The following is a 23,681-nucleotide window of genomic DNA, read 5'->3' as shown; positions in this document are numbered from 1 at the left end:
TGTCTGCCTTTTTTATTATAACAGCAAGCATTGATTAGCAGTGAGGAAAGTGTGAACTGGGGAGTCTCTTCCTCTCGGGGGAACCCCAGCTCCAGAAAACCTTATGCCTAACTGGCAATGACGTTTTGGGTCAGGGGCCACTGAAACAACTGGTTTCTGGACTAAACTCTTCCGGATTGTCCTGAGAAGCGATCCCTCCTTAGCCGTGTGGGTGCTCTTGTGTGTTCTTTTCCACCACCCAGAGAGCCCAGCGCAAAGTCCTGAACGATGTGCCTCCCGTCCCAATAGTTGGTTTTATTGTGAATGCCAATCTCTTTGTAGCTAACATTCAGGCCTCAGAGGGAGACAACGTATTCCAGAAAATGGTCAAAGATGTTTTTCTATGAATCTAACATTTTGTGGAAAAGTATCCTGCAGGCCAGAAAAGTTGCGTGTGATTTATTGAGGAAAATTCTGTATCATTTTCCTCTGTAGTTAAGTTTAAAGGATCTTCAAGACTTGGGGAGACCTAGAGGGTAATATGCTAAGTGAAGTAAGTCACGCAGAGAAAGATAAATACCATATGATTTCACTTATGTGTGGAACTAAAAAGACAAATAAATCAACAAACAAAACAGAAACAAACTCATAGATCCAGAGAATATTGTGATGGTCGCCAGATGGGAGGGGTGTTGGAGGAGTGGGGGAGAGGGGTAAGGGGATTGAGAAGTACAGATTGGCAGATATCAAACAGTCCCGGGGATGTAAAGTGCCGCACAGGGGAGACGGCCAGTATCGTTGCACCAGGTGGGCACAAAAACACCAGGGTGACCACTTTGGACGTTACGTAATGTCTAATCACTATGTTGTACACTTAATACTAATATAATATTGTATGCCACCTGTAATTGAAAAATAAAACATCATTTTTAAAAAATCCTTAGCTTGTGGGCCATGTAAAAATGGATCATAGGGGATTGTTTGGCAAATAAGTGAATAAAGTATCTCTAAGACCCTGTACAAATGTAAATACAAAAAATACATATAATGTGTACTGTTATTTTTAGAAGCCATATTTTTTTTAGTAAATATAGCAGTTACTCAGTAAAAATGTGCTGAATGAATCTGCCCTAAGAATAAATTTCTATTTTAGGGGACTAAAATAATACAAAATAATGACTTAGTGTTGTAATAAAATTTTGTCAATTTTATTAAAACTTCACATAGTTAAGTAAGTTTGTTTTTTCTGAAAGCCCATTTTATTGCATTACTTCATCAGCGCAAGGTGGCCCAGCAGGACCGTCACTGATGAAGACACAGACAGAGTCAGCACCGCGCATCTAGAAATGCAGATCGCGTGGGAACCTCCCGCTATGTACAACCCCGTTACACGTACACACACGTATTTACAGCCAATAAATAACACGTAGAGCCAAAGCACTGATGATATAGAATTTGTAGTGAAGTCTAGAGAAGCCAGAGTTTCCAGGGCCATACACTGATTTGATTCGCATGTTCTTACGTTTATGCACCCTCGCTCAAAACCCAAATCCGGAAAATTAATGAATTAGCAAAAAGGGAGAATGCCAACCACACATCGCACATTTTATTTTCAGAGAGAATTCCTGCCAAACTGGCTGATGTCGACCCAGCATCCATCCTGCTCCGCTCAGGCACAGCCATACCCCTCAGAGGAAGGGCCAACAACCCCCCACACCTTTTCAGCGTCCGCCTTCCAAGCGGCGCTGAGTGATCAGCGCACAGGCGGGGCTTTCTCTGTGGATGTGTGTGTGTGTGTGGGCGCCCGCAACGCGTTCACAGTCTGGGTTCCCCGCAACAGCCTCTGACATATTTGACTTCTTTATAGTTTTATATTAATTATATAGAAAAGCATTCTGAACACAGGAGATCCAGATTATAAGCAATTGCTCACTCACTCCTGACTCGTTGTTAAAAACAGCTACTCTGATGACGTTGTATGTGGCTGTGGCAACTGAGGATTCTTTCCATTGCCCACAAGGGTTTAAGCGCTGTTTATGAATAGGTCCCAGTGGTTTTTCCATCTCTCTACTTAGTAAAAACAGCCCTTGTCTAAAATTTGTAGGCCTTTGAGTGGTGCAAAATTCGACTTCGAACACGTTTTCTTATCAGAACCAGGGAAAACAGAGACACACTCCAAGTGTGACTGGAGAGTGACCAAGATAGGCCTGAGACTGAGTAGGAACCATTGGATAGTAAATGACTTCAAATCGGTGAACACAGTTTTGAAAATCTGGTACGAAAGTTATGGGGTCACTTTCTTTCTCCATAACTAAAATTATGTGTCAGCTGAGTATGACAGGCTCCTGTTAACACCTCCCGAGGGAGCGGTGTTAAAATGTAACTTTGAGACAAAGCAAGAAAAGGAAGGAAGAGATTAAGCAATAAACTGTAAAGCCTATTAAGATTTAATTGTTCTAAATTTCATATCTCCTTTAATTTGTAACTTAGTTATGACGCAACCAACCACAGAGAGTGTTTAAAGGTTCAGTTCAACTCCATTCTCCCTTCCTCACTCCAAACCACTGGTTCCTGGCTCACTCCTGAACTGCTTCCAATGACAAGAGGGGAACCATTCCAACAAGGCAGGTGTTTAGACCAGTCAGGAAATGGGTTGAACTCAGGCCAGAAAAGAATAGCTTCTATACTCAGACTTGGAGTGAACTTTGAGAATGTATCAATCCAGAGAATGCAGAATTCCAATGGAAATAGGAGGTTCCAATCAATCGTAGGCTATGGCTAAACACATCACATGAAGCAGCTTTATTATTTTACCGCGGCCTGGACAATTCTTGTTTCTTTCTCAAAGGACAAAATGCAGTGCTCTTCATACCTGCTGTTTTTTAATGTTGGGAGATGTGCTATTCGGCCACTGTACTCCTCAAGTTGAATGAGCCACTTTTTAGTATTTGAGATTGTCTCTTAAAATAACTAACAAGGATAGCTGGGATTAATACTCAGGAAAATTCACTTTTAACCACCCAAAGCTCTGGGCATCTTTTGTAAAAGTTACTTCCTTCTTCACAGAATTCATGTGCTGTTCTTCCTTCTGTAGGTTTGCCCAGTTTCTGAGGAAAAAAAAAAAAAAGAGCGAGAGAGAAGGAAGGGAGATTTATTATCTGCTTAGAGTTTTATAACCCCCTCCCCTCCCCCACCACTTCAGGAGGAAAAGGATTTCAACTGCAAGTTCGGAGTGAAGTTGTGAGAATAAGCCCATGTGGATAAAGGGCCAGAGAAAGTGGCAGGTTCCTAGAAAGGACAGGCACACCGACCTCTACTTAGCCATGTCCCAGTAAAGCGTATCATTTTCAGAAGACTAAACCAAATGATTTCGAAATTTAGGAAGATATATTACTTCTAAAACTTGCCAAATGAAATGCTTGGGTTTTTTTTCTTGTGGCATGAGACTTCTAAAGAGTTATGTCAGAAGGTAAGAGAAAGAAAAGCTTTTGTCTGATTAATTTAATCAAGGAAACTGCAGAAGCTTATTAATCTGATTCATAACTACCTCTTAGATAAAGTTCAGATGCATTTTTTTAAAAAGCTGTCTGAGTATCTGTTGTCTCAGTAATCCTATAACTAGACGAAGAATGTATCACTAGACTTTCTCAAGTAAATTCTTGTAACCTATAAGTAGTACAACCAGAAATACCTTATAAACAAATGGTGTTCTTTCCGAATGTGGGGCTGTTTTCTTTTCTTTTCTTTTTCTTTTTTTTTACATTGACATATAGATTTAAAGTTGTGAATAATTTTGGGAGAATGTATGTGTACGTGTGCATTTGTGTATGTTTTTATGTGACATAAACCCAGGTATAGGAGTCCCTTTGTAAGAGTTGGAGCAAATGTGGAATTGCCTCACATTTGAGATGAGGAAGAACAAAGTGAAGACCCTCTTAGTGAAAGTCTCCGCTAAAATAAGAATTCGGTTCCTCTGCCTGGCTCAGTGCCGGTAACATTCCCCATTTCAAGTTTGCCTTGAGTGTCCTGCGGGAATGTCCTCCATCCAGACGGCTCCACCTTGCTCTCGAAGTGCATAGGCCATGATTCCATTTTTGTAAAATAATAAAAATATATAAATATGACCCATGCATAGAGAAAACCTGCAAATACACACAGGTGTATCTCAGAGATACTGCAGGCTCGGTCCCAGACCCCTGCGAAAAAGCAAGTGTCACATTAAAGTGAGTCACACGAATGTTTTGGTTTCTCGGAGCCCAGAAAATTTACAATATACTGTAGTCTATTAAGTGTGCAATAGCATTATGTCTAAAAAATGATGCGCATACCTTAATTAAAAATACTTTCTTGCTAAAGATTGCTAACCATTGTCTGAACCTGTTGGGAAGGTAGAATCAATAGACTTGCTTAATGCAGGGACCTTGGCCACGAACCTTCAATGTGTTAAAAATGCAGTATCCAGGGAGCACAATAAATCGAGGTCTGCCTGTATTTAACACGTTAACCTAGGGTTGTCCCTGGGCCATAGAGTCATATGATTTTATTTTCTTTTTGCCTCTTTTTTCTAATCTATCCATAACCCATAATTATCCATGATAACTTACAATATAAAATATAAATTGAAAATGAAAGAAATCTTTCTTTAGGGTCTTTCTAAAAGGGTCTTTAATGAGTTTAGGCAACTCTTATTCTGTACTTTTGTCCACAAATGGAACTGGGAGAAGGCAAACCAAAAACAATTGCTTTTTCTGTTTGCAGATAACATTGTGAACAGCCTTCCCAACTGTTTCTTGCATCCCTGGCTTGTAGGACAAGATGTAAGCTTTCTCCTTTCTACCTGCCTCTCACAAGCCCTTGGCACCTGGCAGGGGAACGAGTGGAGGAATGGAAGGGGCCTAGGGCAGCAAGTCAGGAAGGGATGGGGAAATCACATGCTTAGTCTCCACTTAGTATTGACGCTCTGGAAAAATTCAGCTGACAGCTGCCACACGGATTAGCCTGAAAGGTCAAGTAGGGAAGAGCCAGGAAGCCGTTTTGAGATGGAAAAGAGAATGAGAACCGTCTCCTACACTCCACCTCCACTAACTCCCCACCTCTGGAGTTTTAAGATGGATGCTTGGTGGCTACCCCTTGGGCCCTCTGCCCCCAAGTCAGCTGGCACTTGGAACATCATAGAAGGACTATGTGGCTGCAGCTGCTGCTGTGCTCTCCTGGATACGCCCCAGGAGGAGCTGCACCCACAGCCACAAGACTGCTCACGTGTGCCACAGGCTCTGCATGCAGGATCCTCAAGAGAGCCGGAATGCTGTGCAGGGGAAGCACCAGTGAAGATTTCGTGGTTGCTCAAGAAGTAAAATAAAATCTAAAAAGTGTGCCAGGGATGGAGGTCAGAGCTGGCAGGAAGACCAGAAAGAGACAGAATAAAAGAACAAGTACTGCCCGAAGCACATGGACCAGTCTGATGTCTACGTGGAAGGGCCAGGAAGACTCCGGGAGGAGTCAGCACGGCCTGCAGTTCTGGGTGCGGAGCCCCGCACGCAGCAGCCCACGGACCCCGGCAGCTTCCGCCCCGATGCTCACCAGCCAGAGTTTTTATTCAGGGACTTCTCGTGGCACTTCACAAACACCACAGATGACTTCCCTTTCTGCAGGTGAGACACTTTCTCCCGGGAACAGAAGATCACCCTGGGAGGAAAAACATGGATGTGAACACGCCGTGTGGCACAATGAAAAAGGCAGTTCAAAGGTGGGTGGTCGGGGCAGGGCTGTTTAAACCCCACGTGATCCATCTAATTAACTGTTTTGATATTTTCAATAATTAACTGTTGACACTCAGGCCATTCCGGTCAGCAACACCTCGGAGTCAGAGGGTTGGTTATTTGAGGGCCCAACCCACCATTCAGCAATAAAGCCGGTTAATCAATCTAAACTTCATACAAAGAGCCTGGAGTGGCCTTGAAATCACAAGGCTCTCACCACGAGATGATGCAAGATCAATTTCCCCACCCCCGAGTGTGTGCCTTCCGGGCTTCGCAAACCAGCCGCCCCGCAGGCTCTGCTAGAGAAACCGGGGCTCTGCTTCTCCGGCCACAACCTCTCCTTCTTTTTTTATTTGTTATAAAAGAAAATGACAAAAGAGAAATAATAACTCATCGATATTGATTTAAAACATCATATTTGCATTAATAGTATTATAGTAACACTGTAGTTGCAAAATCCCTGTCCATTTAGTAAAAAAGTTTTCAATCCTATGGGGTTCTCTACGCAATTCATTTTATAGATATGTGTGGGGTGGGCCTGGGGAGACGGGGTGAGATTCTCTTGGCATCTCATCCTTCTTGAAGAGGTTAGTTCTAGTCTTAGAACATCAAAGTAACATCTCTGAGGTTCCTGAGGTTCTTTCCATAATTGTTTTGTGCTAGCAAGAAGCTGTGCACCGTGAGAAGCTGAGATGCCTGACTTTTCCTGTCAGCTGTCGCTCACAACTCTGACCAATAGGGGCTCATGTCATCTTTCCATGAAATTCAGAAATACTACTACTTTCCTAGTATGACAGTTAAAGAACACTCTCACAAAAAATACACAGGTGTAATTATCTAGCTGATACCGTTTTCTTAAATTTTTAGATTACAGTTGACATTCAACTTTATATTGGTTTCGGATGTACGGCATAACGGTTAAACATTTACATAATTTAGGCAGTGATTCCCCCGATACGTCCAGTGCCCACCTGGCACCACACAGTTACTGACGATATTCCCAAAGCTGTGCTGTCCTTTACATCCCCGGGACTATTTTCTAACTGCTAATTTGTACTTCTTAACCCCTTCCCCTTTTCACTCAGCCCCCCAAGCGCCCTCCCATCTGTCAACCATCAGTTAGTTCTCTGTGTCTATGAGTCTGATTGTTTTGTCTGTTTGCTTATTTTGTTTTTTCAGATTCCACATACAAGTGAAATCACATGGTATTCATCTTCCTGTCTGACTCATTTCACTTACTAGAGGACACAGTTTTAATGACGAAGCTTATTAAAATTTCACCTGAGTGTGGAAGGCTCCAGAAGTGCTATCTCTAGGTAATGATGTTAGAGAGAAGTCTAAAGGGAATGGAGAAAAATAAATGCAATTACTTCTTTTGAGTCTCTCCTGCTTTTACTCTGATCTTCTCAACAGCAAAGCCAGAGCTGCTCCACCAGTCGGACCAGCTGAAGTACGAGTCGCTGTTCCACTTGAGCTTCAACATGAGCAGCTCCCCGATGTCCACCTCCGTGTAAATGAGGAAGGAGTATGTCTTGTTTGTGGAAACTTCGGGCCTGAATGCAGAAATCAACAAATTTGGTTAGTTCTCGGAATCAAGGGTTTTTCCCCCCCTTTTCTTCTTCCCAAGATGGAAAGAGTTTTATTTTTTGGAAGGTATTTTAAAAATGCAAAAAATGTCCAACAAAATACTCAAGATGAATGTCAATGGCATTTAGTGTATCTCAAAAGATAGCTCCGCCCCTTTAATCAATTCTAACTTTTATCCTAACAATATGAACTATTTAATACAATTTTAAGAGAAAAAATCCATTAACCAATTATTCAGAGACATTACTTTCATAGATTCTCCTTCAATTGGCATTTATATGTGAACATGTGTTTCTTGCGTAACAATCACGGTGCTCATATAATTCTCTGTTCTTTCTTTGTTCACTTCATATTTTACCTTCCAGTCTTGCCCTGTTTTACCTAGCTTTATGTAGTCCTAGTTTTTAGGGGATAGATCGATGGTGCTGATTGGTTAAATCCGAGCTCACTTAACCGCGGCCTCAGCGTTGCGCGGACGTTTACTTCGTTTCCAGCCCATGCTATCACACGCACCGCTGTAATGGACATTTTTGCCATTCAGCTTTTTAAAATTCTTTTGGAGATTTCTTTTTCTCCGTGGCTTACTCCTCTCCTGTTCCTCAGACCAATGGTTCGGGCAGGTGGCAGTGCGCGACAAGCCCACGTGGGGGAGGTCAGGCTGAGCGCTACTCACAGGGTGAAAGGGATGTTCTCGCTCTCGGCCACGGTGCCGTACAGAGAGATCTCGAAAGCCTGGTTGGTCTGCCTGTCATTCTCGGTCCCAAAAAAGTGAATCTTTACTTGGTAATGGAAGACTGTAGGGAGAAAGTCAAAGCAAGTGCTCATCAGCCTTAATGAAAACACCACAGCCCCCCAAGAAGCAGGCAACTCAGAACCACAGACTGGATTTCGCTAGGGGTCAAGCAGGAAGTGTTCACTCAGGACAGTCGGTGCGGCTTATAAAGGTTTCTTCGTGTCTGTAGAGTGTCCGCTACTAGGCAATTCAAACCTTGAGTTCTACTCCCTTTCGGAAAAGTGTGGTTGTGGTGGGTAGGGAAAATCCAGGTGTGTCTGAATTGCCTAGCAGTCCCAGAAAGCAGTCATCTTTGATGGGCACTAAGGAGAGGACATCAAGAGGCCACACTTCCCAGGATGCTTTCTACATGAGCTCCACCTCTTTCTTGGCCAGCCGGTCCCTTGGCATCTATACCGAGCATGTTTGACGTTTGTTACTGTGTCAGTGTCTGTGACTATGCCTCTTCATGTTTCATGGGTCTGTCTGGCCTCCCTACCCTGTGTTTACGCTCCCTGGGCTCAGAGCATCACACTCATCCTCTGTCCCCGCATCGTCTAGCACAGAGTGTCACAATAAAACTTGTCTTGTTGTACCACCAGCAAGGCTGTACAGACCGTCAGCTCCTAAAGCGTCCTGTGTGGGAGACAGCCTCTGGAGGCAGGTACCTGAACTTGAACCTCTCCTCCCTGCTCAGCCCATCTCTACCAAAAGCCCTGAGCAGATGGGATGGGGGAGAAGACAAGGGCATGGGAAAGGCAGAGCACCTGGGGCTCCTCTATACCTCACACACACGTCCTCGTTCTGAGGAGTCAGGGAGACTGAGGGATCTCTCATGACTTACAAGCTAATTCAATCCTTGATTAGAGGTGCTCCACACCTCTGGGTCACCAAATGCACCTTTAGCAATTGTCACAAAGCACCTGACAAACAGATGCCTCTACCAGATACATAGAACCATATAAATATGGGGAACTTTTCTTTAATATCTTCCTTTCCCTTGCATTTCCACTGACTCCACGTCAGCCAGCCCTCCTGACGTTAGCCTTCTGGCCAGGTATCTGCTTATCTCCTCTCCTGTCTCCCCTCAGTTCCTGCAGGTCTTGTTCCAAGCAAGCTGCCATGCTTGAAATTCAAGAGAGAACAAATTCATAATGAAATGGAAGTACCTCAGGAGGTTTGGTATATTCTCCCTCCCAGAAATAGTTATATTTTAAAATAGAGGTGGTTCTTGCCTTCACTTAAAGCAAACTTTAGGAGCTGGCAAACTTTCTCTGTAAAGGGCCAAATATAAATATTTTAGGCTTTGTAGGCCACACGGTCTCTGTCCCAGGAAAGTAGCCTCAGCCAATACAGAAACAAATGCAAGAAACTTTATTCTAATAAAACCCTATTTACAACAACCAGTGGTGGGCTGGATGCAGCCCATGGGCCGTAGTGTGCTGACTCTGGATGGATGGTTCCAAATGAGCTCGGAGCCTGGTACTCTCGGGCTGGTGCACGCTAATGGCCACATTACAGAGAAGGGGGCCAGCAGGGCTGCCCCATAGGGCAGGGCCGGGTGTGCCCTGGGCCTTGCTAGCAATGGGAAGTCAGAGCTTCAGCAAAGTGGATCAGCACAAGTCCCTCTCTACCCACAAACACACAAGTGGGGGCTCAGTGTTGAGTAACATCCTTTTATCACCTCTGTTGCAATGAACAGCATCAGTGTGTGTGATGCAATGAGCATGATAAAAAAGAAAAAGAAAACAGGATCAGATTGGTTTTCCTGTTTACGGCAGTCTCAGCTTACCTTTGTAGGGCATCTGAGAACGAGTCTTCAGGTACATCTTGCTGCTTCTTTTGGCTCTGACCTTGTTGACCTCATAGCCCACATTGTTGCAACGGTTCTTTCTGCAGCTCAGGCAGAGCCCTTTCTCAAAGGCTTCCTTTGAATTGCACCGGTAGGCCTTACTGGGGTTTTCTTCATTCAACAGAGAGTCGATGAAGAGGTGAATGGAGCGCTCATGGGAGCACTTCACGAGCTGGTCCACATCTGGGGAAGGGGAAGCAAAGAGAACTTCAACTCTGTAGAGTCCTCAATGCGTGCCTCACCCAGCACGTCCAAAAGAGCTTAGGTGTGGTGTTAAGAATCAAATGACCTCAGGATCTAGTCCTATGACTTTTTGGTTGTATGTTCTACATAAGGAAGTATTATTGGTGGCAGCTTCTCACCTACCTCCAATAATGTCAAAGTTGCGAATGTACAGGGAACTTGTGGCTTTACCGCTGTCTTACACTTGTATGTGTAGGAAGCTATAATAAGAGACATCCAAGGCAGAAGTTGACTTCGCCCAGTTTTATTATATGCTTCATATCTAAAGCATATCTTCTAGATGCTTCCAGATGCTTCTAGAAACATAATTCTAGAAACCACATCATAAGAGCATAATTATTAAATAACTGTTATTTTATCATAGATGCTACATAAAATTCTAGGGTTCTGTTACTACTAGTGATTTTTACATTAAATGAAGCATAGAAATAATCATCAATGTTATAAGGATGTATCTATTTCTATAAACTTTTATAATAATTGAAAATAGGACCATGATGTGTTAAGTTTTATAATGTACACGAAAGTCCTGAGCATATTATCTACAGGTGCGTCCCACTGTCCACAAAGTACGCAAAGTTCCCTTACAAAAATAATACATTAAACACAAGCTACCACAATTATTAAAGCAATTACTAAGCCAATATTGTATTTTCTTCTTAAAATTTGAGAACATTTTCTGTTAGAGAATGGTGATTTGTTTATCCAAAATAACTCTAAAGTTATTTTGTTAACTTTAAAAGTTGTAAATCCAAAATAACTCTACTTGTTTTGCAACTGTGTTCCAAGTATGATAGCAGGTGGCCAGAGAGCATTTATGCTGCTAGAAGGCAGTGGGGTCTCCCTGTCTAAACCGCACCCGTCTTGCCTTTGCGCTGTGAGTGCAGGACGCATGAGAGAGGAAACACCTGACTGACCACCGGAGGGGGATCGTGCTGAACCTGGCACTTCATCTGAGCCGTAACTTGGCTGGATGTGCATATTAAAATGACATATTCATGGAGAATGGTTTGACACTGAGCCAAAAAGAGTTAAGAACACAACTCGCATTTCATTAACTTCTAAATCGTATTTACCTCCAAGGCCTCTCTCTGCAATCACGCGGATAGCTTCCCCAATGTTACAGCCTGGTTGAAAAGTGCCTCCATTAGGATAAATGTCAACATGCCCCACTGGTTTCTGGATTCCAATACTCCGGCCAGGTGACCCTCTCGTGAATGTGTGTAGGACGTCTACAAAATCCGCGTCATCGGGAGAAAGGCGACTTGGAGCTTCTGCATACTCAAAGTTGGGTCCAGCTGGATCTAGGCCTTCGTGGGGGGAAAAAAAAGCCTCAGAGATCTTTAATTTCCTACTGTTCTCAGTCTCCACCAGTATCACCTTAGCATTCCATTGCTCACCACTTGAACAGAATTGGCAGCCTCACAGATTCTTATTACTTCTTCTTCAATAGTGATTGGATCTTTGAATTACTGGGGGTTAGGAAAGTAGGCTTAGCTCCTTCTAAAATGGAATTTGAGTCTCTTAAACTAATCATGAATTAGAAATATTCACAGGATGACTTGATTTCCTTTCGTAAATTATTTTTGAAGTTGGTGAGAGGCCCTTCATCAGTGGCAGGTTCTTCCTTCCCCTCTGCATGTGCCAAACCATCTACTACCACTGGCCCAGGTGAGTGTTCTCCTGTTCCCAAATGGCTGTGGTCCTTTCCATTTTCCCAGTCTTGACGGGAGGGGTGACACGTGGGCAGCACTAGCAAAGCCCCGGGTGAAAGGAGGAGGGACGCCGGTGGGCTCTCTGCGCTTATCTCTGCTCTCTTTCTCTTCGGCCAGGAGACCTGCCCACAAGAGCAAGGGCCAATATTCTGTCTCACTGCAGAAAAAAGCCCTCCCGTGACATAATCAAGTGGCTGGGCAAACCCAGAAGAACACACACGTATGGGCATTTGACAGACATTCTCACTCTCTTTCAGGATGACAGGCATCTCGACTCTTTTCTTATAAGAGAAATGGCACTGCTTTCTTACCGGTGATTCTGTTGACCTTCTTATTGGTCAGACTTCCTGCAATGCCCGCCACATGGGCTCCGAGGCTGTATCCCAAGAGATGGACATTGCCCAGAGGATAGTTAAATTCCTCCTTCAGAAGAAAGAAAAAAAGAAAAAGGCTCTTAGGGTTCTTTGCAAGAGATCAAAGATAAAAGAAGTAAAATGAATATAAATATTGTTTCAACATGTTGGCAATACTGGAAACTAATTTTACTTAACTTAAATTTTGTGTTACAGGTAAGAAAGACATACACTCTACTGTTGAGACCTTTCTCTTTCCTTAACTATGTATTTGATTTAGAAAGTGTTTCAATACATCTGAAATTTAAATGTATAGAAATCTTAACTTCCATACATCTGAAAATATCTGCATGAATCTATATGCACGTGTAGATTTAAATATAGATATATGTACGTGTATAGATACACACACACAAATTTAACTTTAACCCATTATTTCTTACTCTAAATGCCCTGCATCACTTTATTCCTGGAGGTTAGCCAAGCAAGCACTAAAAATCAGGAAATGTTACAGGGCAAGGGAACGCAGGCACATAGGGTCCAGCCTCCTCTTTCAACAGATGGGATGAGAAGCCAGGGAGGTGATCTGATTTGCCCAAGTTCATGTTCCTGGTTAGCAAAAGAGTCAATAGTCAACCTTTTAAGGGTTAGTCCAATAAACATAACTTATTGTTTACCTCCAAGCATCTGACTTCAGTAATTTGGCCCTGTCAGAGAATTAGCTTCCTTTCAGCCCCAAGAAACCTTCCAAAGGTAGGTTTCAGAGGATGGTCTCAGGGAGTCGTGCAGGTAAAACTGGCAGCTAAGTTGGAACTCCTGACCCTGGGCCACCTCACATCCTATAGACTATCCCTGCCACGTTCTTCCTAGCTCAACTCCATCCTTCCCCTAACGCTCAACAAAAATATGGGCCTTTAATGCACTCTAAGGAATAAGTACTATTAATGTCTTCATCGAGGAGATGAGTATCCTAATGGGTCGGAGCCAGGATAAAATTGCACGTGCCAGCCAACTGATAGGGAAGGAATGGCCTGAACAGGACATCTTCCCTGTGCCCAGAAATACTAAGCTTTTCTCTGTTCTGCCCACTTAGTTCTTGGTCCCAGCAAATCTATTCACTATGAAAATATCAAAGTACAGAGCAGGGCAGGACCACACCTTGGCTTTATAGTTTTATCATTCTTATCATAATGCTGCTTTTAGATAAAAAATAATGCCAGTGTCCATCCTGCAGATTTGAATTGCCCCAGAAAACACCTACATCCAAGTGAAAGGAACAAAGACCAGCCACTTGTCCAGCTCTAGCCAACAGATCTGTGTTGGACACATAAGGCCCCTCCCCCCAGTCTTACCTCCATCCAGTTGATGAACGTGGCCACATCCTTTCCCACCAGCTTGGTGTAGCCCGCGGACACTGGGTAGTGCTGCTGGGCCCGCAACAGCCAGTCCACCACGATGACGTTGGAGTCAGGTTCCCTCTTGTACAGGGCAGCCACAAGCTTGGGCACCCAACTTTCATACATTCCTGTCACCTGAAGAGGACAATGCAAGCTTTCTTAAAATCCCCACCTGCAACTTGTCAGATATGGCAGCCCACTATACCTAGATTAAGCGGGGAAAACAACCCCACAAGGAAACCCGTAGGCTCAGACAGAAGAACCAAAGCACACGAGAGACTGCTCAGACTCCCGGGACAAGCCTGAGGGTGCCCACGGAAGGGCATGCTGAGCTCAGGGGTGGCAGACTGCGGCTTACCGCGCTTTCAGTTTTAACAGCACATTTTATGAATTCAGGAAAATGCCAATAATTCATGGTATTAAAAGAAAAGATCGATCTGAACAAGTTAAAATTTTGCAGCAGAGTTTCAGACTATCTTTATTTTTAAAAATCCATTTCAGTACTATCCATTAGGCTAATAAATGTGTCCCAACAGAATTGTTTTAGCAGCTATAAATGCCCTTTTTTTCATATAAAGAGTCACATACAACATTTGATGTGCTAATGAAAAAAATAGTTTTAAACATGCTAATACTTTTAAACATGCTAATCTCTCCCAAAAGAAGGTACATTTGCTTAGCAATCTCTTTCTTAATACATAAGAAAATGATCAACTTCGCTCAGACTTTTTCATAAGTCTCTCGAATTCTTCATTATCAGTGTGGAAATTAGTGAAGTGTGATGCTCAGATTCCCCTAATTGTTAGATCGGTCCTGCTCGGAGGTAAGCAGACTACCAACAGTAATTCTCTGTTTCTTGTTAAAAAAAAAAAAAAAAAGGCCCCAAAATTCGAAGTCAAAAGAACTACGGGACCCTCAGATTAACTCTGTTTATGTAGACACTGGGCCCCGTGCAAAGCTGCACGCTTCGGAACAGTAGAAACACATTTTAAAAACTGCAGATTACCAACTGTACACCACCCTGCCATGAACCTGCACACGGCAACAACCTGGTTTAAATTCCCGAATCTACCCGCCCTTAACATGGCCTGAGAGCAGATCATATTGTAGCCAGAGTAAAGGTTAGACACCATGTCCTCAGCAAAGAGGATTCTGAAATCCACGTGCACGGCAGCTTTTCAGGGGATCCCTGTAAAACCTTTCACCTTCTGAGAGGAATTCTAACAGAAACAAAAGGAAACATCATTCGGAACTTTGATTTACGTGGCAGATTCTTTCAGACTTACGCTTCCATTTCGTTTCGTCTGTTTTCTAGACTAAACGATCTAAACACGATGGCTCGCTTCCCTCCTGACGCTAACAAGCTGCGCAATCTTTTGCCCCGTCACTGCTCCGTGATAGGAGAAAGCAGGCCTGAGGCTCAGGACCTTGGTTCCAACCCCAGCTCTTCACTCACTACTTCTATGAACAGCGTGGGCGCTGCTTGCACCTCACTGACACCTTCAAAGGGGACAGACTCGGGGGGCTTCAAAGTCATCCTCCACCTCATAAATTTCCTCTCGGGTCCATCTGGTTTCCGATTTACTTGCAGTGGTAAAATCCCAACTCTGTGGGTATTTTAAGTGGGAAAACAAAACAAAGAAGAAAAAGTACAAAAGTGATGTTTGCCCGTCAGGGACTTCCTTAAATCATCTTTGAACATGTCCCAGCGAGTCTCCTTCAAGTCTGGGTGCAGCCTGGGTCTTCGAGAGAACCCGTAGAACACCCGCCTCACATGAAACCCTGAGACATTGGTCCTGCCCCGTTCTCCTCCATCCGAGACTGGGGGCCACCCTGAGCAGCTGCCTCTCAAGAGAAAACGACGTCATTCCTTCAGAAAGTAACGTGAAGCCCTCCTTTCAGCCAGGGGCGAGGACCTCCTGCACACAATGCAAACCCTGTCCTTAAGGCAGGTGGCAGAGCTCCAGCACAGCCGTGTCCAATCGTCTTCTGAGATGTGCCCTGCGCCCCTGCACACTCAGCATTCCTTCTGGGTTCTCACAACAAAGCTGCAGAACCTCCTCACTTAGTCCTCAGCCCTTGAGTCGCTGAGCAGTTTACCCCAGACTAGGCAGGAAACTGGTTTGCTGTTAGGCCCTATTGTAATTTTCTGTACTATCAGTATTTCCAACCTGCCAATGAGGCAACCTGCCAAACAGCAAGTAACCCAACTTACTCCTATGTGACTGATCCTTGTATTAACTGCCTATCAACTAACCTAATCCTCCCTTTTCAATTCAACATATATACTGTAACTAACCAAAAGGGGTGGGAAACCCAAGTAAGTCCCCACCTTCTTCAACTCTGGAAAGGTATTATTTTCTAGGTTTTTCTTCTGATCGTCTTTAAATCAGTGCCAGTTTTTTTAATTTTTTATTAGCAGAGACACAGCCGAACTGAAGCCCCCCTTGCCACATGCACCAGGAGTTCCAGCCAAAGCCGCCAGGGAGCTCGCTGAGGCGAGCTCAATCCAGGCTGGCTGGCTGTGCAGAACAGGCAGCTCCCTGCAGGGATGCTCAGCCCCAGCCAGCGGCCAAGCCCCTGAGCCCAGGCTCTCAAAAGGTCAGGACCTCAAGGTGAAGAGCACAAACTGGCTGAGGGGACAGGGGCACCGGTGAGGAAAACGGCACCATGCCCTGAGAAGGGGTTAGTTGTGTCATCTCAGTATGAGAAAAAAGAAAGAAAATGTGTTTTTAAAAAATGCCTAAAGTATAAAACTCTCTCAGGGATAAGTGGTGTGAGATATTCAATTTATTCCTGTCATATGGATGCTTATTAAGTTTAAACTTTTTTGAAAAGTATTAAAAACCAAGTTCTAAAGACAACCTCTAAACCACCATCAATTACTTTTTCCTATTTAAATCTTCTGGAATATAAAATGATGTATGTTAGGAATTTGAATATGTATACTTATCAAAAGATATTTAATTTACTATATTAACTCTAGTAAGTAGATATATTTTGTTAGAATAAACTTCCATGTAAATTCTATTAGAAGTTGCCTTCACCTCCATAAAAGTTTTAGCAACGGTCCTTCGCTGTCAGTGATGGTTGGGAATAGAGGCATGTCAATCATTAGCTAATTCACCGCATTAGAGTTTAGTATCTATTACTGTATTTGCAAAATCTGATGCAATGAAAATATCTCCTTAACCACCCACTTTACTGAAGTCCTTCCTAATAAACAGTGAAATCTGCTCCCTGGGGATTGAAGTTATTAAAAACCACCTGAAGCACATAAGTAAGAACTGCACCACATAGAGTGACTACCCGGCATAGTTAGGAAGGACTAGTTTATTCATGTTCTTTACAAGTAAATGTAACTGCAGTTTTTACCATGTCTAACCCTCTTGCATGACAGTTCGCTGGCTAGCCCTTTTTCACCTCTGGAAAAGCTCCCTAAAGTTTATAATTGGACGATGTCAGAAGTGGCAGGATGTCTAGGCCAACCTCTTTGCCTTACAGATCAGTAAACTGAGGCCCAGAGATGAGAAAGTCCTTGATCTGCATCCCAGAGCTGGAGAACCAAAAAACCAGGCCTGGAAGGAACACCTCCTCACTCCACTCCAGTACCCACTCACTCTCATGGGTTGTCTTCCTTAGGAAAGAATCTCGGGTGACGTGCTGGGCAAACCAGGATCGTGCCAAGTTTCCAGCGATTCCCAAAAATGAGAACTACATCTGCTCTGCAGCTGAGCAAAGCCTCGTTCTCCACCTCACGGGAATGGCTGGTTGGAGAGCACCCATGGGGTCGCAAGGTAAAGTGAAGGTCAATGTGGCCTGGGGGAGGTACTCATGAATCTGTGACTTTATAGTCCACAGTCCTGGCCTGAGCCCAAATTGCCTTCATTCAACTTTAAAGCAAAGCCATCTGAAAACAAGCAGAAGTGGGGGATGTGGAGGCCCACCACTGGGTTCCCAACAATTGGCGCAAGCTGGTTGGGACGTGGGCGCACCCCAATACATTCCTCTCTAAAGAGCCTCTCTTACCGTCCAGCCATGGATGACCACGAAGGTTTTGCTGCTGTGGTTGAAGTGGCAGTTAGCCACAGATTCTGGTACCCCAGGACGGAGGTGGCAAGTGTCCTCAGCTGTGTCTTCAGGGGTCCTTAGAGAAAATTTACTTTCAATGTCTTTAAAATCTTTTCCTCCTGTAATTTCTGAAAAGGAAAATTGGATAGAAAGTTGATTGGAAGATTGTTTCCTTTTCACCAGCATAATTTTTTTTAAATATTAGCAATAAGAAAAGCTGGTGACACGCGGAAGCTTTTGTACGGAATGGCCCCACGCCCGCGGCAGGACACAGCAGTTCAGGATACTTTCAACAATCACGTAGCGGGTTGCTCAGAAATACTTGCGCGGTGTATGAACCATGGTTAACTCTCTCCCCAAATATGTCTTGTCCCACTTATGGCTTTAGTCTCCCACAAAGTCAAAGCTTAAAAACCTACCGCAAAGCTGGTTTGGGAAAGAATCCACTTTGGTTCTTCATAAGTAATCCCAAAACAAATAAGGACAGAAAGAAAACCTTTATTGTCCCTCTGGACAATAAATCTAAATGTTGATAAATCTTCACAAGGTATTTATAAACAGTACGTATCACGTCACAGTGAACACCTGAAGTAAACTGTATTGCAGATAAAATCAGACTATTTTACAAAGCAAACACAGTCAAAGGGAAATTATATTATGGGAAAATATTTAATGTCTTGTCAAGTCAAAAGTAATCTGTTCATTCGCTATAAAAATGTAGTAACTTGTAGATTTCAGATTTCACTATTTAAAACTTTCAGAAGATAACTAACTGAGGTTGCATAGAAATACTTCTAATTTCTGAAGCTAAACTTCCTCTCTTTTCACAATTCAAAAGCTGAAAATCTGTGATTTTAGAGAACATTGCAAAAGTGAGGTCAAAAATAAAAATAAGAATGCTATCTATCATGCATGGGATAACAAGCACCTGACCAAACTTATCATAGATTTATCTGAGGACTGGCCAACTTTTTCCTGTTTAATTATTTTTCAAAATTCCTGCAACACTCTTGTGGTTACCTCTTGCTAAGGGAGTCATTTATGTAGCACGTTGATCGCACACACATACTCACACACACAATCTCTAGAACCTAAACATTCTAATTTATTCAAATCAGAGATTGATATTTAAAGTTTTTTTTATCTCCTATAGTAAGATTGCACTTGAAATTCACTGACCCATCAAAAATACACTCTGCTTCTCATCTTGTTTGAAGATGCAGGACTTCCTTTGCCTTCCTAACCAGAAAGCACTCTGGTGGCCTTATTATTTATCTGACAGTGGAAAAAATACATTGTACATTTTCAATCTGATTCTGCTTCCAATATGCAAGAAGTTCTTTTACTGTTGGAAAGTGTTTTAGATAACTTGAAGCTAAGTTCGTTTCCCTCCCCCACATCTCTCCCCATCGAATAGCTCATGCCTCCTCTCTACCGGTCTTATTTTAACATGTTTGATTAGCAGTCTTTTTAGAGCAGGATAATCTGAACCCTGGCAGCCGGATCTCACCCACCACCTATTTGCCAAACTGATATTTAAGACTCTTGCTTTGCACAACTCCGGAGAACACCACTCGCTTTTAGTCTATTTTTCCCTAGAATTGTGCAACACGACGGCCCTGGTGTTGCTAGTGATTTTGAAATGGTTAAGAATATTCTTTGTAATTATTAAGGCTGGCTCTGTGCCTTTACACACACACACACAGTGTGTTCAATCCGCAGACCCTGTGTCAGATCGTCTGAATAGCTCAGGGAGAGCTCCGATTTCCCACAACCAAGGTTTGTTGCTGGGTGTGTAGCTTGCAAAGGAAAATAATAGGAAATTCATACATTCTCAAGCAAACTTTTATCTGGAGACCTTTATTTCACTTTCCAAGGAAATTATTTTTCATTGTAAGTTACAGAAAACATAACGGAGCGTTTGACCAAAATATACTACCCTCTATGTTGTGTGATGTTTTCAATTCTGTCTCAGTCCTACAATTGAAATCACAAACATCAGTCTTACCTTCTCCTGATATTCTGATAGGAATTTTCCCACTACAGGCATTTGTAACCCTTCAAGGATGCCTCAGCTTCCTGAAGACTGTGCTTTGCGAGCCTCTATCAGCCCTGACTTAACTACCTGGCCACGTAGAGACAGGGAGGAGGGTGGATCCCAATGGCAGGCAGGCAGTACGTGTAGCTGTCCAACACACACGGGGCTGCACCTGGCCAGCAGCTGAACTAACTTGACTTCATTGTTACTAAGGAAATTGCTGTCTCCATACATGGAAATGATATTAGTGACTCTGCACATATTTTTTAAGGGGATAAGAACCTTTTACCAAGTCTCTTTAGAAATTCGAGCCATCTTAGAATAGTAAAAAAAAGGGAGCTACCTAAGGTGTATTTCTTTATAAGAACCTCCATCCTGAATTCAGTTTATCAGATCAGCACCGCCATGCCAGCCTGGCCCCATCAGGCCTGTCCTTATTAGGCACCAAGGGGAAATACTGGGGGGCCAGGCAAATTTCAAGTTAATGCCTTTTGTGACTAGGTAATCTTTATTCCTAAATTCCTAAACAGACAGCTAAAACTCTAAGTGTGCACATAAAGACAGAGAATTCATCTTAGTGTGGATAATACCTCACAGAGACAAAATTAGGCAGAGAAGTCAAAGCACTTTAAGGATAAATTTAGAGAGGGTATATTATTGCTTCCTGAAAAGGAAAAGCATAGAGCATCCCAGAAAAGACATTCTAAAGGCAGCTCACAGTTATTAGATGAATTTGATTGACATTTATAAGAAGACAGGAGGAACACCAGCTCAATTATAATGCAATTCTTTTTGAAGTTTCTACTTTCTCTCCCCCCTCACACACACACACACACACACACAGTCACACTGCTAAAGGACCTCATCGGTAATTTGTCTACTCTCTAAGACTGATGGTCACAGTTACTGACTCAAGCAGCTTCTGCAGAATGCCAAGAAACAAGATGAATTGGTGAAAACAAAAAACAAGTTCAGTGAGGAGGAAAAAAAATCAATATTGCTATCTGACTGAATTGATTGGTCCTTTGGGATATTCCAATGCAGACGATACAGACTTATTTAACAAGCAGATTAGCTTTTCATTTTTATACACAAAATGTTGGTAAAATTAGAGGTTGTGAACTGTATAGCCCGATTTTTCCTCCAGGAATGAAGCAAGCAAGGAGGGCTGAGCTAAAAATACACCATCTGAAAGAAAGTGAAAATTTTCCTTTAAAACTTTCTCCCGGTGCCTGACTCCCACCTTTCAATACAGCTATTAACCAGTCAGCCCCGTGCCAAGCTCTGCCAGAGGCGTCTGCTATTTTGCTGTCATCGCCCAGCGTGTTTAATTCAGACGTTGGCCTGGAATCCACCGTGACCAGTCAAAAAGAACTTCAGCCGCTGAGCGCTGACCCATATGCTGGTCTCCTGGTCCTTTGGGTTTCCTGGGGAGGCCACGCAGAGATTTCCGGTGGCCTCCAAGAACAGAGAGCCTGCGGGCGGTGCCTCCTACTCTCAGGCTCTTCCTAGAATGAACTGGGGAGTGACTGAGCCCAGGCAGAGCTGGGAGGTGCTGCCTACCACTCCCTCGCACCTGCGCCTTCCTGCTCTGAAACTCCGCATCCTCAGATGAGTTCCTCTGGGGAGAAAAGGGGCAGAGAGCGGCTGTGGTGGGAGAGGCACAATATAAAGGGCGGGGGAGGGGGATAGGGAGAGGCTAGGATGGCAGGCAGTAATTTCAAGTCTCCTTAAAAATGATTCCTCGACGCATTTACAGTCAGGAAAAGCATGTGTTGGTTAAAACCCAATTTAATGTATGAATCACTTGTGTCCGTGTAAAGCAGGGTAGGAATTAGAGGGGCCTGAGAGAAATCTGAGTCTGATCCAAACTCCCCTTCAGGGTTGAGGGAGACCGGCTCCGAGGGGCGACACTGATTAGCCCAGGAAGTTGGGGTCCTGCACCTCTAAGCGAGCCTAGCAAGAACTTGCTCCCCGGATGACACACACCTGTGTGTGTCTGTGGGAGAAGGAACACTGCCCTGGGGTGCACTGGTCAAACACAGGAATGTGGCGTCTGCCCTACGATCTGATCTCCGCTCGCGTTAAACGCTGTGGGGGGCGGGGGGGGGGGGGCGACACCACACAAGATGTTTAAGACTTTCTAACTGAACCTCTGGTGTCTCCAACTCACCGGACAGGAAAGATACGTGTCTTTTCTGGCCAATCCAGCTCTGGTGGGATCTACTTTTTTTAACCTAGCAAAAATGTTCCTTCACAGAACTCGGTTCTGAAATAAACTTTCAGCTGCAATAAAAGTCGTGGACAAACTCGACGGTAACCTGAGCCCCAGCGGCACGTGCCGCCTGAAAGGACTTCCAAGCACCGCCCCCGGAGAAGAGAAAACGCCACCTCCGTGTAGTTCTCGCTTCAGCTGCCGTTTTCTGTTGGGGGGGGGGGGTTGTTTTGTTTTTCTGTATTTTATTTATCATTGAACACACACACACACACACACACACAGAGGTAAGTTCTGTGTTGCTTCAGTAAGACCAAATAGTTAATCCTTTTAGATGCTGTTGCGTTAGCGGGACCTAGGTTCAGGTTAAGCAGGCTGCGTCTATCGCGGGCAGGTCTCGGACTGAGCGCCTGTTCCCCTCTAAGCCCGGCTCGCACCCCACCTCCACCCCCGCGGCAGTAAAGAAATTCGCCTCTGGCCTCCAACGCTTCAACCCTGGCTGGCGGACGGCTGCGGAGCAGTAAGGAGGCACAATGCAAACCTGGCAACCCCCAAGCCCACGTTTCAAAGAGGGTCGCTAGATTTGTTGGGCGCTAAGAAAAGCCGAGCGTGCAAGAGTGGCAGCTGGAGAGCTTCCCCGTGTCCCGACGCACGAAAGATAGGGCGTCTCCAGGCCTCCGCGCCGCGGGTCCCCGGTCCCCCACTCCCGCCTCGACGCAGAGTGAGAGTGTCCAGTGCTTCTAGGATGCAGGGAACCCTTCCCCCCGCCCCCACCCCGGGCCGGCTTCTCCAGAAGGGACCACTTTCTGCCAGCGCTCCCACAGGCGGGAGCTCAGTCGCAGCCACAGCCTACCCAGGGTCACCTTGGCTCGCGCGCCTTTCATTCCAGGGCCGGGATGGGACTGCGGGTCACTGCCCTCTGGACCCTTCCTCCCACCTCCGTTGTCCCGCCCTTCTCATCGCCCCTTTCCCTTCCCAGCTGAGCCCGGGAACGCGGCCTCAGCTGGCGCGGAGGGGACAGCGCGGGAACCCAGGAACGCGGGAACTGCTAGCGGCCCCCGCAGAGATCGGAGGGAGCATTCTCTCCCTGCCTCTCACGGATCCCGCCTGGGTGACCTCTCCGAGCAGCGCGCGGGCTGGGCAAGTCCTCGGTGAGCATCCGAATCCCCTGCCCACTCCCTCCTTCTCATTCTCCAGGCGCGTGGAAGGGGCCGCTGGGCCAAGTCTGCAGGTGAAGGGGAGTCTGCGCGCAAAACTTACGGTTGGAGGCGGCCACCCCTGAGCGGAGCGCGGTCAGACTCTGGAGACACACGCCCAGAGCCACCAGGAGCAGCGCTTTGCTCTGCATCTCGAGGCTTGTCGCTCGGTCGCAGCTACAGGGCACCGACCGAAGCGCGGACAGACTGATGCGCCGCGGAGCCCGAGGCGGGAACAGGCAGAGCCTGGGTCCTGCGCGGGGCGAAGCACAGAGCCGGGCAGCTAGAAGTGGCACGTTTCCTCGGAGGAAGAGGAATCGAGTCTGACACTGTTTCCACTCCAAGGCTGCTTATGTGACTGGAAATATGCAAATAAACCTCATCACCTATTGGCTATAAAATCATAAGTTGGGAGGAGGGCCCTAAATTCACTTCCAAATGTTTGAGCAAACCGTAATGAAGATCAACCCTGCCAGCGAGAAGAGGGTGAAAGGGCAGAAGGGA

The 23,681-nt window shown here is 44.8% G+C and overlaps 1 protein-coding gene across 2 annotated transcripts; it reads right to left on the bottom strand.

Annotated features, from left to right (window-relative positions):
• Positions 1–1,163: 1,163 nt before the first annotated feature.
• On the bottom strand, positions 1,164–23,603 carry LPL (lipoprotein lipase). 2 transcript variants are annotated; one of them, XM_024560945.3, is made up of 10 exons: positions 23,242–23,603; positions 17,687–17,856; positions 13,613–13,792; positions 12,219–12,330; positions 11,269–11,502; positions 9,890–10,132; positions 7,999–8,119; positions 7,109–7,291; positions 5,560–5,664; positions 1,164–3,086 (listed from the first exon to the last, which is right to left on the bottom strand). In XM_024560945.3, coding segments are annotated over exons 1-10 (1,437 nt in total). In that variant the 5' UTR covers positions 23,330–23,603; the 3' UTR covers positions 1,164–3,085. The 2 variants fall into 2 exon arrangements, with proteins under 2 accessions (XP_024416713.1, XP_024416712.1); XM_024560944.2 differs by lacking the exon at positions 1,164–3,086 and having other exon boundaries at positions 5,556–5,664.
• Positions 23,604–23,681: the final 78 nt, after the last annotated feature.

The sequence above is a fragment of the Desmodus rotundus genome, chromosome 9 (genome assembly GCF_022682495.2).
Source record: "Desmodus rotundus isolate HL8 chromosome 9, HLdesRot8A.1, whole genome shotgun sequence".
Taxonomy (NCBI): Eukaryota; Metazoa; Chordata; class Mammalia; order Chiroptera; family Phyllostomidae; genus Desmodus; species Desmodus rotundus.
Note: the sequence above shows the minus strand (reverse complement) of the source record. Positions and strands in the feature narration are given on the sequence as shown.

Excerpts from the sequence above, each read along its gene's own strand:
- LPL (XM_024560944.2), bottom strand. The coding sequence starts at position 23,329 with ATGCAGAGCAAAGCGCTGCTCCTGGTGGCTCTGGGCGTGTGTCTCCAG. Across the intron at positions 11,503-12,218 it reads GAAGGTCAACAGAATCACCG|GCCTAGATCCAGCTGGACCC; the intron begins GTAAGAAAGCAG and ends CCCCCCACGAAG. Across the intron at positions 7,292-7,998 it reads GAGAACATCCCTTTCACCCT|GCCCGAAGTTTCCACAAACA; the intron begins GTGAGTAGCGCT and ends TTCTGCATTCAG.